Source organism: Tachysurus fulvidraco, chromosome 15, assembly GCF_022655615.1.
Source record: "Tachysurus fulvidraco isolate hzauxx_2018 chromosome 15, HZAU_PFXX_2.0, whole genome shotgun sequence".
NCBI lineage: Eukaryota > Metazoa > Chordata > Actinopteri > Siluriformes > Bagridae > Tachysurus > Tachysurus fulvidraco.
In genome coordinates this window covers 23,566,248-23,581,300 of record NC_062532.1, presented here as the reverse complement: position 1 = coordinate 23,581,300, position 15,053 = coordinate 23,566,248, and the positions used below count along the sequence as shown (strand labels likewise).

The following is a 15,053-nucleotide window of genomic DNA, read 5'->3' as shown; positions in this document are numbered from 1 at the left end:
ACTACTGATGACACTCTTCTTGTCTCTTTTATACAGTCGTCTGTTTTATGTTTGAACGTTATGAATGTTTCTTTTTTTAATGTGTTGGGATTTTTTTTAAACCAAAATAGAAGTAAAAATAAAATATTAATAATAAAATAAAATTATAATCTGTCTGTATTATTTTTCTTTGTAACAGAAGATTTATTAGTTTGAACATTTATGTCTTTATTGTCGTTGTTGTACACGGTCAGTAGTTCAGTAAATGTCTCTGACTCTATAATAAGGACTAAGATGCATTAAAAAGAGTTACAGGTCAAACAGGAAGAATGTGTAATGAAGGAGTGAGAGAATGGAAATGAACACAGATACAGTGTTATAGATTGTTTTTACAGCCTGTAATAACTGCAGGGTTTTCAGTAGTCAGAAGGTTTAAATCTCTGCTTTAATCTCTGTCTGTCTTTAGACGATTGTTCTCATCTCTGACACAAAAAGCAAGTCATTTTTTTACTCATGGTCACAAATTCTTGGTAAAATAAACTGTAAACTGAAGGTGTGTGTGTTTCTGAAACCTGTGTCTATCACTGAGGGGTTTCAGCATCAGTCGCCTCGCCTCTGCCCTGAGTTCTGTTCTGTTTCACGTGTAGAGTCGCTTATTTTTACAGCGCAGGTAAATACAGCTACAGATTTGGCTTAATGTCGCTGAGCTTAAACTCCACAAAAGTGATTCTTCGCAGTTTAACCGTCCTTACGCTCCAGGAGGCAAGCAAAGTTTTTCTCGCCACACTGAACCACATCAGAGTATGCCACTGGAGCAGGGATTGATGATCTTTGGTTCAGTCCATCCTGAGGGATCCTCAGGAGTCTTATTCAAATAAATCCCAAGAATCCTTTCTCTGCTTTTTGTCAGTTAGTGTGTGTGAAAACATGAGCCATTTTTTATCTTCATGCTGGAAGCTCACTACACTCCCCTGGCAACCATAAGGGGGCTCCACCAATTTCCTATCACCTGGGATTACTTGAAAACTCTCTCCTCTGTCCTCACTCAAAGCCTCCACTCTATAACCCTTAGTGCCTCTTGCACTGCAGTATAACACTTTCTTGCCCTTGATTTCCACCTCTGCCATCTCACACTCAGTGGATGTGACACTTAATCTTTTTCCAAATCTCCAGTTAGCACCATCGTCACTATAGAATGCAAAAGAATAGGGTGTAACAGAACTATCTTTATAATAAACATAAGCAGGAACGATGAGTCTGCCATCAGTCATCTGAAGGCCGTGTCCAGGTCCTACACTGAATGTGGCCCAATTAAGAATCTCATCACCAATCACACGTTCTGTCAAATCTATCAATTTTGTCCAACTCTCACCTTTGTCACAGCTAGTAATGTAACACAACTTAGCAGCATTCTTTCTTTTCTTTATCTGCTCTTGCTCACTGATATGATCATACACACAGTTAAAAAACAGAACGAGACGTTTGTTTCGTTCGTCATAGACAGGACACGGATTCATGGTGCGATGATCCGGCATCTGTGCTTCTGTGAGCTCTCGAACACCTGACCACTGAAAAGAAAAATGAGCAAATCAATGGCCATGTTATTAAAACTTGGATTTGAACATTTTTAAATGAAAGCTAGCCGTGTCTGCTTCAGCATTATCACCTTCACACTTCCATCCTGCCGTGTTCCCCTGTTGAGGACCAGCAGTTCCGCATCCTCATCCTTGAGTGAGGTTCGCTTCTCAGCAAAAGCAAGAAAGGTTTGGTCAATGTAGATTAGAGCTGGGATTCGGTAGAACGTATTTGTGAACAGAGGTGTTGGGGACAATTCTGGTATCTCTGTGTCTCCCCCTGTGCAGTTTCCCATTTCTCCAAAATGTGACTTTATCTGAAACCACATGAGATCAGAGTCAGATGAAGTGACTTTTCTGCTCCTGATGCAGCTTGATTTTAATGCTAAAAGATTATTAAACTGTAGATCCTGTATCTGTATCTGTGATCCCATCACTTCAGCAGGAACAGCCCTGGAGGTTAGAGGGGATCAACTGTGTAAAGCTGACAACATCTTAATTAACTCACTTCCTAATATCTACTGCATATATTTTGCATGCTGGAATCCTGAGCTGATTTCATGTTGTCTTTTGTCTGTGACCTCATCTTATGATTAGGGGCATTACTGGGGTTCGAAGGGATTTGGGGGTAATTATTATTACCTCACCAACTGTTCCAATGAATGAACGACTGTCCAATGTCCGTGTAGTAACAACAGTGCCACCTGCTGAACGGTAAAGGTACTGTTCTGTTTAACGGCTCGACACGTAGGTTTTAACGTGTTAACGTGTAAAATAAGCTCTAACGGACAGTTAGACACTGGTACTGATATGTCTTGCACTTTATTTGTGGTGTAAAATGGTTTGTCTTCATAAGACCTGGGGCTTTAGACAGTACATGAGGGGATTAAACCCCACTCTCATAACTCCACTGTTTATATCCCAATATAATTTAAGACCAAAAGTAATTCTTTGTTCAGTTTGAATAAAGGATGTGTTGGGTACAGACACTCTGCACACCTAACACCAGCTCCTGTTCACACCTTTATTGCAAATTGTTAATGGCTTTTGTTGCACATAAATCATGACACAGACCATCTTCCCAGTCTGTCTCACTGCAACACTGCTCGAACCCTGACTCTGTGGTTCTTCTCCAAACTAAAGCTAAACCTCAACTGGACTTGTACACAGCTCACTGTACAAATATTGACTAAACCTGCACACATTTTGCTCTTTACTCAGAAACAGATGCCACATTCATCTCAGCGGTTGTAGTACATTCATACACTATAGTTTTCTATATTTGTCTACATATATTTTCCTTGTACAGCTAATTCCAGTTATTGTACAGTTTATTCCACGTCGTGTCTGTTTGTATTTTACTTTCATAATAAGTATCAAACAGCATTTGACTACATGTCGTAAAGAGGACGAACGTGGAAGTGAGAAATCAAACCTGAATTTGAATCTAAAACACCAAACTGTGTTAAAGCTGCATGAGAATATGATCCAGATGCTGCTCACCTGCTCAGGTTCCTTCTGCACCACAGACTTTTGGTCTGTCTATATTGTGGAGGATCCTCAGAGGTGGAGAGAGAATGAAGTCAGCTACAATCTGTACTCAAGCAGAGATCTATCTATTAAAGGATGAAGTTCTACAGAGAGAGTTGAAGAAAAGTCTCCTCTAAAGATGCAACATGGTTCACGATGAATATATACTCAGAAATGGGTGTTGTCAATTTACATATTATTGAATATTCAAACGGAACCAAGAAAAGTTCTCAAATAATTGGATAACCTAATCTCAAATTTTTGCTATTCATGAGTTCCCAGAAATAACAGGGTATGGATTTCCTGTGGATTTCCTGTGTTGAAAGGGTGGAGTGTGTGGAGCAGATAGCTGAGGGAGGTCCAGTGTCTCCAGTCTCTCATCTGAAACCAGCAAAATGTTGAAACTTGTTTCAGAAATCTATTTCACACAAAAAGAAATAAGGTGAAATTAGATGAGGGTGAAGGTGCAGCTAATTAATTCTAACTAATTATTATCTACAGACCCTCAGAGCCATCATCTACATTCATCACATTTAATTATCTTTCTTTCTTTCTTAATATGCTTATTGTAAGAAACTACAGTTAAATGCACCAGATTCCACTCCAAGATACACATCTAAAAGAGCTCATTCCTAAAAAGGTTTAAGTATCATAAGGTAATACGTTTAGAACTCTAAATGAATAAAACATGATTAAATCGTAAGTATGGGAGCCGCAGCAGGACATCAAGGATCACCAAAAACAAAGGGTCTGTGATTGTGATCACCATTTAAAGTGACCACTTGGGTGATAACTGTAACAATAACAAGCCAAGGTGTACATGACCGCGATTAACATTTAAAGACATCCGGCTAGATAACAATGTGTATCCCAGCCATTTGGGAGACACTCAGTTCTTACGCCAAATACACATTTAAAGGGAAACATCATGCAAACTACAGAAAGGATAAACAGTATAAAATGCTTGAGCAAGATTTGTCCTGTGTTCTTACTGACTCTGATGACCCAAAGTACTTCATGTATTTTGTCACTGCTACGTTGGAAAACTTCTTATTTTTCATTAAGACCTACGGTTCAGATCTAAGATTAAGATTAACGGTTAACTAGACAGCCTGTAGTCACGGAAACTGTGTATACGATTTAAGAAAGGTTTTGAGTTTGTAAAAATGGAACAGCTGATTGTTAAGTACATCTCTAAACACGGTTCTCAGGGAATGTCTGATGGAATAGAGAACATTGTTCATAAACCGTATGAGTATGAGGGCTATTTCCAAGTTTGAAAATGACCCTAAAAAGCCCAAGAACAACAAAGGAAAAGTTGCCAATGCACTGCAAGCAGTTCCTGCATCGTACACAGTCACTAGGAAGACTTTAAATGCATTAAAGGCTGAAAACGAGCAGACAGGTGAAATACTCTAGAAAGAAGAAATGATTAGGATGCAGAATGAGATTGAACAAATACATGGAAACATTGTTCGAAGATTTAGAGGAAGCAAAGTTTAGTTTTCTATTCCTGATAAAAAAAAACACAACTGCACAACTAGCAGCAGTAAGACATCTATATATGGCATGTTGTGTAATCAAGTTACTGTGAATGTGTTACGTTTTATACTGTTTGTTTGTTAGTGTTTTGTGAGGTGTAAGTGTTTTTGTTTGTGTGTTGTGACTGTTTTTGTTTGTGACTTGTGAATGTTTTTGTTTGTGAGTTGTGAATGTTTTTGTTTGTGAGGTATAAGTGTTTTTGTTTGTGAGTTGTGATTGTTTTTGTTTGTGAGGTGTAAGTGTTTTTGTTTGTGAGGTGTGTGTGTTTTGGTTTGTCAGTTGTGAGTGTTTTTGTTTGTGAGTTGTGAGTGTTTTTGTTTGTGTGTTGTGAATGTTTTTGTTTGTGATTTGTGAATGTTTTTGTTTGTGAGGTGTAAGTGTTTTTCATTGTGAGTTGTGAGTGTTTTTTTTGTGAGGTATGATTTTTGTTTGTGAGTTGTGAGTGTTTTGTTTGTGTGTTGTGAATGTTTTTGTTTGTGAGGTATAAGTGTTTTTGTTTGTGTTTTTTCTGTGTTGTTGTTTGTGTGTTGTGTGTTTTTGTTTGTGAAGTGTGAGTGTTTTTGTTTGTGAAGTGTGAGTGTTTTTGTTTGTGAGGTATAAGTGTTTTTGTTTGTGAGGTGTAAGTGTTTTTGTTTGTGACTTGTGAATGTTTTTGTTTGTGAGGCATAAGTGTTTTTGTTTGTGAGGTGTGAATGTTTTTGTTTGTGAGGTATACGTGTTTTTGTTTCTGTTTTGTCTGTGTTTTTGTTTGTGTGTTGTGTGTTTTTGTTTGTGAGGTATGAGTGTTTTTGTTTGTGAGTTGTGAGTGCTTTTGTTTGTGAGGCGTAAGTGTTTTTGGTTGTGAGTTGTGAGTATTTTTGTTTGTCAGTTGTTAGTGTTTTTGTTTGTGAAGTGTGAATGTTTTTGTTTGTGAGGTATAAGTGTTTTTGTTTGTTAGTTGTGAGTGTTTTGTTTGTGTGTTGTGAATGTTTTTGTTTGTGAGGTATAAGTGTTTTTGTTTGTGTTTTTTCTGTGTTTTTGTTTGTGTGTTGTGTGTTTTTGTTTGTGTGTTGTGAATGTTTTTGTTTGTGACTTGTGAATGTTTTTGTTTGTGAGGCATAAGTGTTTTTGTTTGTGAGGTGTGAATGTTTTTGTTTGTGAGGTATAAAAGTTTTTGTTTCTGTTTTGTCTGTGTTTTTGTTTGTGTGTTGTGTGTTTTTGTTTGTGAGGTATGAGTGTTTTTGTTTGTCAGTTGAGTGTTTTTGTTTGTGAGGTGTGAATGTTTTTGTTTGTGAGGTGTAAGTGTTTTTGTTTGTGAGGTGTGTTTTTGTTTGTGAGTTGTGAGTGTTTTTGTTTGTGAGGTGTGAGTGTTTTTGTTTGTGAGGTGTGAGTGTTTTTGTTTGTGTGTTGTGAATGTTTTTGTTTGTGAGGTGTAAGTGTTTTTGTTTGTGTTTTGTCTGTATTTTTGTGTGTGTGTTTTGTTTTTTTGTTTGTGAGGTGTGAGTGTTTTGTTTGTGAGTTGTAAGTGTTTTTGTTTGTGAGTTGTGAGTGTTTTTGTTTGTGAGTTGTGAGTGTTTTTGTTTGTCAGTTGTGAGTGTTTTTGTTTGTGAGGTGTGAGTGTTTTTGTTTGTGAGGTGTAACTGTTTTTGTTTGTGAGGTATGTGTTTTTTTGTGAGTTGTGAGTGTTTTTGTTTGTCAGTTGTGAGTGTTTTTGTTTGTGAGGTGTGAATGTTTTTGTTTGTGAGGTGTGAATGTTTTTGTTTGTGAGGTATGTGTTTTTGTTTGTTAGTTGTGAGTGTTTTTGTTTGTGAGTTGTGATTGTTTTTGTTTGTGAGGTATAAGTGTTTTTGTTTGTGAGATGTGAGTGTTTTTGTTTGTGAGGTATGATTTTTGTTTGTGAGGTGTAAGTGTTTTTTTTTGAGGTGTGTTTTCGTTTGTCTGTTCTGATTGTTTTTGTTTGTGAGGTATAAGTGTTTTTGTTTGTGAGTTGTGTATGTTTTTGTTTGTGAGGTATGATTTTTGTTTGTGAGGTGTAAGTGTTTTTGTTTGTGAGGTATAAGTGTTTTTGTTTGTGAGTTGTGTATGTTTTTGTGTGTGAGGTATGATTTTTGTTTGTGAGGTATAAGTGTTTTTGTTTGTGAAGTGTGAGTGTTTTTGTTTGTGAGGTGTGAGTGTTTTTGTTTGTCAGTTGTGAGTGTTTTTGTTTGTGATGTGTAAGTGTTTTTGTTTGTGAGTTGTGAGTGTTTTTGTTTGTGAGGTGTGATTTTTGTTTGTGAGGTGTAAGTGTTTTTGTTTGTGTGTTGTGAGTGTTTTTGTTTGTGACTTGTGAATGTTTTTGTTTGTGAGGTATAAGTTTTTTTGTTTGTGTTTTGTGTTTTTGTTTGTGAGGTATAAGTGTTTTTGTTTGTGTTTTGTGTTTTTGTTTGTGAGGTATGTGTTTTTGTTTGTGAGTTGTGAGTGTTTTTGTTTGTCTGTTCTGAGTGGTTTAATAATAACTAATAACTGCCAACTTGAAGGATTTAGGGATGTAACCTAAAGATAGCGAGGAGTTAATAATATAAAGAAGAGGCTCACCAGCTTTATGTAACACTTCTCTCAGTAATTTAGTTGGAATGGGGTCTAGTGAACATGTTGTTGGTTTAGCTGTTGTACTGTTCTATCTGTTCTAATAAACAAAACAGTTGTTAATATTTGACAAGACTTTATTAGACAGTAACACGTCATACAGAACGCTCATTAAGCTCAACTTCATCATCACTCTCAACATATTTAAAGTAATACATGTGATCAGTACACACAGTTTATTAATAACTAAAGTGTGCAGTATTGGAGTAAACCACTTCATCTGCATGGAAGTGGACTTTAATAAACTACAGAAACAGGGTAGAAAAGTTCAGCTGAAAAACATGGAAGTAAATTAAACTAAAACCAGTAAATCAGGGTTTTGTTGAATTTGGCGTCCTGGTACACTGGAATTCTCTTAGCTCTTATTAAAGCTCAGGATCAGTCCATGTACTTTTCCACTCTCAGGATTTGGCAGTACATCAGCATGGAGAAGGCCAGAGCCAGGATCTGAGGGAGGAAAAGAAAAGTCTTGTGAGTCCATCTACAAACCACAAATTACACACACTGAAGGTTTGTGTGTTTATCAGGAAAGGTGAAGTCATTTTCAGGAAATCAATATCAGTCATGATAAAAGCCACTGACAGAGGTTCTGAATATCAGATACTGAAGTGTTGGCTTGTGTTGGGGTTCAGTATTAAAAGCAAAACTCAAGACCAGGACCTTACACCTCATCTGTCACACTGAAATATTACCTTTTTATACTTTTACACATTTCACAAAACTCTAATATAATTCAGTTGATTTATAATGTTGATCTAGAAAGTGATGAACACTGCTTGGAGTTGGTTCCCTGCTTTGCAGTTATAAGTGGTTCAACTTTTCTTGACAGAGTTTCCACCAGATTCTGGAGTGTTTCTGAGGGAATATTTGCCCTTTCAACCAGTAGAGCATTTTTGAGGTCAGGCACAGATGTAGAATAAGAAGGAATGGCTCACAGTCTCTTCTCCAGATGGAGTTGAGGTCAGGGTTCTAGACAAATTCTTCCACACTTTGTGCACTGAGGCTCAGTCATTGTGATACAGAAAACACTCTTCCACAAACTGGTCTGAAATTTTCTCCACCAATGTTTACAGTGCACTCAGGCAGATTATGTTCTCCTGGCATCCACCAAACTCAGGCCGACTCATCAGACTGCGTGACTCGACAGTGCAGAGCCGACTGGCTTTACACCACACGTTCGCATCCTACTTGGTGATGTGAGGCTTGCATACAGCTGCTCAGACATGGAGACCCATTCCACAAAATCTGTTCCACCTCAGCACTGAGTCACCGCTCGGTGAGTTTACATGTCTTCTGCTTCTGCTGTTCTTAAATGTTTCCACTTTCCAATAATGTCACTAACAGTCAACTTTGGAACATCTAACAGGGATGAAATTTCACAAACAAAAATTTACCTGCACGATGCCAAGACACACGCCGAAGCCCAGAACCCAGGTGATGTTGTCTAGAACCCAAGCCTTGGCCTTTTCATAACACGGCTGTGACACAGAGACAGACAAGTGAGATCACCACCACACTGCTGCTGCTGCTGAAATCATCTTCAAATTTAACATGATGTTAATAATAAACATAAATAAATGAAAAATTCTGAATTGTATTTTATAGAATTGTATAATTTTGCTAAATCCAGCTCTCGCTCTTGATGATCTTCCACATGGCACAGATTTTGAATGCCAGAGTGAGTTGGTGGGCCCCCCCCCCCCCCCCCCCCCCCCAGCCGATCCCTGCATTTTAACTGTGACCCCTGACCTCTTCCCAGCGGTGACAGGGGGGCGAGTGGTCTCTGCAGCAGGAGGCAGGGTGCAGTCCTTCTGTCGTCTGGTTGTACCAGTCACTGTGGTTGCTCACGCCGCAGCATTTAAACTGCATCAGACACAAAAATAGATTTAAAATCAGATCTATCCTGAAGATGGATAAAGAGAAAAGTAAAATCCTCTCACGATTCTCTGCATGCTGTCCCAGGACTTCTTCAGATTAGGGTCCCTGTCATATTTCTTCATTCCATCAATCAGGTTCTTCTTCGCTTTTTGGTCCAGCTGGAAAACACACAAAAAAAACAGAGGACAAATCAGTCAGAAGAAACCTTTATTAATGTCCCAGAATCATTACAGAACAGAAAAGTTTTTTCTTCACATATCCCAGAGCTGGAAGGTGGAGTCAGAGCACAGGGGAACATGTTGGTGTCTGTACAGAACCTTGATTGACAGGAAGCCTCCCTCTGTGGCAGGGTTTTAAGTAGAAGAGTTTGAAGAACCTTTGTGTTACCATAGTAAGAATGGACTGAAGAATCTCTGCATGTGTGGGTGCAGCCATGTGTGAGGCTCTGCAGGTCCTCACCTCTTTGTGGAAGAGCCCTAGAAGGAGGACGAGTGCTGCTTCAATCAGGAACAAAAGCAGGAGGATCACGAAAAACTGGGAAAAGAACAGAAGAACCGTGAGCCCTCTGAGCACCGGATGAGAACCTCATGTGCTCCATGTTAGCTGTAGTGGCTGTGATGTCATCAGTCTGTGCCAGAGCGCCTCACCGTCATTAGCAGACACCGCTGCTCCTTCAGAGCCCCCAGACAGCCCAGGAACCCCGTCACCATGGTAACACCCCCAGCGACCAGTAGCAGATTGGCGACCGAGAGCGACGGGAAGGAGAGTGGGAGGTATGAGATCTCAGCCTGGCGGAAGGAAAGCCACACCCCTACGCCAAATAGGCCACACCCACCCAACTATTCATCAGACAAGCACATGTAAGGATAAAGTCATTCCTCTTCTTCTTCCTCTTATTATTATTATTATTATTATTATTATTATTATTATTATTATTATTATTATGTTGTTGTTGTTGTGCTTAGTTTATTATAATAATAGTTATACAGTAGAATGAAGAGACTTGATGATAAACAAACAAAAAAACAAACCAACAATAGCATTAATCAGAAGGTGAGAGTTTGGTGTTAAAGGTGAGCTGCTGAAGCGTAATCCTGCTCCATCGCACTCCTAAAGATTCACACTTCCAGTCACTGAACTCACCCAGAAGATGAGGTTGAAGATGAACATGAGATATTTGACACAGCACAAACAGCCTCGCGACACGGCCATGCTGCAGGAGACACCAGACATGCTTAGTCACATGGAGAACATCACCAACACACACTGTTACACACTACATCCATCCACCCACCCATCTATTTATACTGTGTGTGTGTGTGTGTGTGTGTGTGTGTGTGTGTGTGTGTGTGTGTGTGTGTGTGTGTGTGTGTGTTTTCAGTCCACAGAGCCTGTACTGTACTGAGCATCTCATCACTCTTCAGCCCCTCCACACCATCTTCTTATCCTCTCATTATATCATCTTCTCAGAAACCTGTTCACTTCTCACTCCTTTTTCCTCACTCCTCTCTCCTCACTCCTCTTTCCTTCTTTCCTCACTCCTCACTCCTCTTTCCTTCTTTCCTCACTCCTCTCTCCACACTGCTCTTTCCTCACTCCTCTCTCCACACTGCTCTTTCCTCACTCCTCTCTCCTCTCTCCTTTCCTCTCTCCTTTCCTCTCTCCTCTCTCCTCTCTCCTTTCCTCACTCCTCTCTCCTCTCTCCTCCCTCCTTTCCTCACTCTTCTCTCCTCTCTCCACACTCCTCTTTCCTTTCCTCACTCCTCTTTCCTTTCCTCACTCCTCTTTCCTTTCCTCACTCCTCACTCCTCTCTCCTCTCTATAGAACTCTCTAACTCCTTTCCTTATACAAAAGGGTTTCAAGTACAAAACCTTTCTGAGTCGAAGCACCACTTAGTAACACTATTGTGTAGAGCTTTACACAGAAGAACAACTCCTCATTTCTCTTCTGTAAATATTACACCTTCCCTTATGTAATGTCTCTGTGTGTTATTGGGGATTTATTTAAGATCAGTAAGAGAATGTAGATAAAGAAAGGATCAATATATAGAAATGTTTTACTATGTAATGCATGTCTTCTTTGTTTTAGCTGAAATCATTGTACTGTGTGTGTGTGTGTGTGTGTGTCTGTGTGTGTGTGTGTGTGTGTGTGTGTGTGTGTGTGTGTGTGTGTGTGTGTTTGTGTGTGTGTCTGTGTGTGTGTGTCTGTGTGTGTGTGTGAGAGAGAGAGAGAGATAGGGAGGATATCAGCCTTCACTTTGACTCCAGTGGTATTCCATGACCTCCTCCATGAACAGGAAGTGCCTTTTTCCTGACAGGAAGTAAACACCCAAGTATGTAATGCTGATATTGTTTAATTACTCAGACAGAACAGATCTGAGTCTCACTTACAACAACGACTAACAGTTTCTCCTTGTGTCGTGTCACTGGTAGGAGGAAAAGTGGTATCACATGCAGGTATGATCAAAAGATATTACATACACACACTTAGGGCATTTAGCAGACACCCTTATCCAGAGTGACTTACAACTGAGCAACTGAGGGTTAAGGGCCTTGCTCAGGGGCCCAGAAGTGGCAGCTTGGTGGACCTGGGGTTCAAACTCATGACCTTCCGATCAATAGCCCAACACCTTAACCACTGAGCTACCACATACACACACACATACTCACACAAACACACACACCTACACATACACACACACATACTCACACAATCCTACACATATTCAAACACACACACACTCACACATATTCACACAGAAACACATATACACACACACATATATATACACACTCACAAACACATATACACACACACATATATACACACTCACACACACATATACACACACTCACACACACACAGATACTGACACACACACACAGAGATACTGACACACATACTCAAACACACACACTCACATTTACACACAAACACACATATACACACATACACACACACACTCACACAAACACACACATACTCAAACACACACACACACTCACACATATTCACACACAAACACTAACACACACACACACACGCATACACACTCACACACACATATACACACACATATACACACTCACACACACATATACACACTCACACACACTCACACACACACACAGAATCTCCAAGCTACAGATGTGTCCTGAGGAAATGACCCTGATCTCATGTACAAAAGGAAACAGAGAAGAGTTTATACTTCAGTGCAAAAGTTTGTACCCTGTTTTCTTGTTTGTGGATGAAAAAAGGTCAAAAATTTTAGATCTTCAAAAAGATTTATCAACATATCAACATGTGAAGATATTTCCCACCACCTGCAGATGTGATTTACTCGAGTCATCTGAAGGCACATTCTTCATCACAGTGTCTAATGAGTCAACATCCACATGCAGAAAGTCTTTCAGCTGAGCTGTCGAGCGATCAGTCCACAATTATCTCTCACACACAATCATCACACACATACTGTACTACTGCAAAACTCACATTAAAGGGCTCTGTAGTAAAGGGTGCACTAATTTTTGCACGTATCCATTCGAACATTGAAGACAAAGTAAATATGGAATCGTAGATCACAGATCAGGCCTCTGCAACTGGAAGCCATTTATTACACCTCCGTAATGACATTGAGCTGAAAAGACAGTTTTAATTTACCTGCTACGTAAAGGAGGAGGAGGAGGAGGAGGAGGAGGAGGAGGAGGAGGAGGAGCGCAGACTGGAATGCGGGAAGAAAATCACAGACTGCTGCCAGGAATCATTCAGAAAAAAAGAATCGCAAAAGTTTGATAGTTTCAGAGTTAGATATCACCGCTGGGCTGCTTCAGATAACAGCAGATGAGAGGATGAGTTTATTCAGTGCTGGAGTTCTGATGGTCCTCGGTTCCTCGGTTCCTCGGTTCCTCGGTTCTTTTCCTGTTTCCTCCTTCAGCTCTTTGTTTTGTTTAAAAACGAGATTCAAAGCTTTTCATGGTCAGAGCAGGCGTCGACTTTTAATTCCAAACTCCACATTCTTCATTCTTCTCATGCCTGTCTCTTCTGTATAGATCTCTCCCTCTCTCTTTTCGTCTCTCTCTCCTCTCTCTTTTCTGTCTCTCTCTCTTCTCTCTCTGCTCTTTGTCTGTTTCCCCAATTAATAAGTTACAGATGTAGTTTAATGCCCTCCCCTCTTTCTCTCTCTCTCTCTCTCTCTCTCTCTCTCTCTCTCTCTCTCTCTCTATGTCTGTGTTCCCAATAAGTTCCAGATGTAGTTTAATGCCCTCCCCTCTTTCTCTCTCTCTCTCTCTCTCTCTCTCTCTCTCTCTCTCTCTCTCTCTCTCTGTCTGTGTTCCCAATAAGTTCCAGATGTAGTTTAAGCCCCCCCCTCTCTCCCTCTCTTTCTCTCCCTAGCTCTTTCTTCAGCTTTCCTTTTTGTCAAAGGAGAATCCATTTTATTCCAAGACCCTCCTACTGGTCTACTCTCTCTCTCTCTCTCTCTCTCTCTCTCTCTCTCTCTCTCTCTCTCTCTCTCTCTCTCTCTCTTTCTCAAACACACACACACACACACACACACACACAATTGTTTTAAACAGTTGTGATGGATTGTGTTTGCCCCCCCACACACACACACATTTACTTACCCACACATATACACACTCACACACACTTACACACACAATCATACACACACTCACAATAAGTACAACTGAAAGAAGGAGAAATGATGAACAGATATTGAAACTGGTAAAGCTTGGCAGAGGATCTGAGCATCACCTGTGTGTGGCGTGTGTGTGTGTGTGTGTGTGTGTGTGTGTGTGTGTGTGTGTGTGTGTGTGTGTGTGTGTTTGAGTGTTTGTGTGTGTGTGTTTGTATGTTATTGTGTGTGTGTGTGTGTGTGTGTGTGTGTGTGTGTGTGTGTGTGTGTGTGTGTGTGTGTGTGTGTGTGTTTGTATGTTGTTGTGTGTGTGGGTGTGTGTGTGTGTGTGTGTGTGTGTGTGTGTGTGTGTGTTTGAGTGTTTGTGTGTGTGTTGTAGTGTTTCACACGTGCGTCTTCAGCTGTCTGCTTTATTAGAACGGAGAAGCACAGGTACGTGCACGTGCACGCGCAGTCAGAGCTGGAGGCGTTTATCTATAACGTTAATCGGCGGAAAGACGCAAAGACGGCAACCAAAAGCAATGAAATGTCACTATTCTTATTACCAGAGTTGTCATATAATATATAATATAGAACTCTTCTTGTTTTAAATTCTCACTGAGGGCCAAAACCCCCTAAAGATGAAACCCTAGAACTGCCCCTGGTGTCAACCCAAAAAACACGAAGTGCTTAATTTAATGAACATTAATTTTGTCATTTGTAAAACATCACAATAATTTTGAGTTGTTTTGAAGCACAGAGCTGGAATATCCCTACAGTTTGGGATATGGCCTTGGTGATACACTTGGTATACATTATATTTCCAAAAGTATTGGGTCACCTGACCTTTCCTGCTATATGTGGTTGTTTTCTGATCTCATCCCTACTGAACACCTTTGGGATGAATGTGAACGCTGACACCACCCTACCTCTCACTCAACATTGACAAGACCAAGGAGCTGGTGGTTGATTTCAGGAGACAGAGCAGAGAACACAGACCCATCACCATCGACAAGACACCTGTGGAGCGTGTGAGCAGCTTTAAGTTTCCTGGTGTTAACATCAGTGAGGATCTCACCTGGTCCACACACCGACACAGTGCTGAAGAAGTCACACCAACGCCTCTTCTTCCTGAGATGGCTGAGGAAGTTTGGAATGAGCCCCAGCGTCCTCAGCACATTCTACACCTGCACTATAGAGAGCATCCTGACGGGTTGCATCACCGCCTGGTTTGGAAACAGCACCGCTGGCAACCGTAAGGCTCTGAAAAGGGTGGTGCAAACTGCCAGCCACATTGTTGGAGGTGAGCTTCCCTCCCTCCAGAACATCT

The 15,053-nt window shown here is 40.3% G+C and overlaps 1 protein-coding gene and 1 pseudogene across 5 annotated transcripts; both read right to left on the bottom strand.

The window, feature by feature from the left end:
* Positions 1-595: 595 nt before the first annotated feature.
* On the bottom strand, positions 596-3,369 carry LOC125138647 (annotated as a pseudogene).
* A 3,919-nt stretch (positions 3,370-7,288) lies between these two features.
* On the bottom strand, positions 7,289-13,142 carry LOC113635382 (tetraspanin-4-like). Of its 5 annotated transcripts, none has more exons than XM_047800681.1 (8): positions 12,769-13,142; positions 10,251-10,320; positions 9,755-9,946; positions 9,567-9,641; positions 9,170-9,265; positions 8,979-9,092; positions 8,624-8,707; positions 7,289-7,676 (listed from the first exon to the last, which is right to left on the bottom strand). In XM_047800681.1, exons 2-8 carry the CDS (start codon positions 10,317-10,319, stop codon positions 7,608-7,610), a joined length of 699 nt encoding a protein of 232 aa, XP_047656637.1. In that variant the 5' UTR covers position 10,320; positions 12,769-13,142; the 3' UTR covers positions 7,289-7,607. The 5 variants fall into 5 exon arrangements, with proteins under 5 accessions (XP_047656637.1, XP_047656635.1, XP_026990550.2 ...); XM_047800679.1 differs by lacking the exon at positions 12,769-13,142 and adding an exon at positions 12,601-12,755 and having other exon boundaries at positions 9,755-9,918; XM_027134749.2 differs by lacking the exon at positions 12,769-13,142 and adding an exon at positions 12,601-12,740.
* Positions 13,143-15,053: the final 1,911 nt, after the last annotated feature.

Bases quoted from the DNA above. Each gene is read 5' to 3' on its own strand.
- LOC113635382 (XM_047800678.1), bottom strand. From the start codon at position 12,469: ATGTGCCTTCAGATGACTCGAGTAAATCACATCTGCAG. The intron at 9,093-9,169 runs GTGAGAGGATTT...TGTCTGATGCAG, and splicing joins GGGACAGCATGCAGAGAATC to TTTAAATGCTGCGGCGTGAG. The intron at 7,677-8,623 runs GTAAATTTTTGT...TTCCTCCCTCAG, and splicing joins TGTGTCTTGGCATCGTGCAG to ATCCTGGCTCTGGCCTTCTC.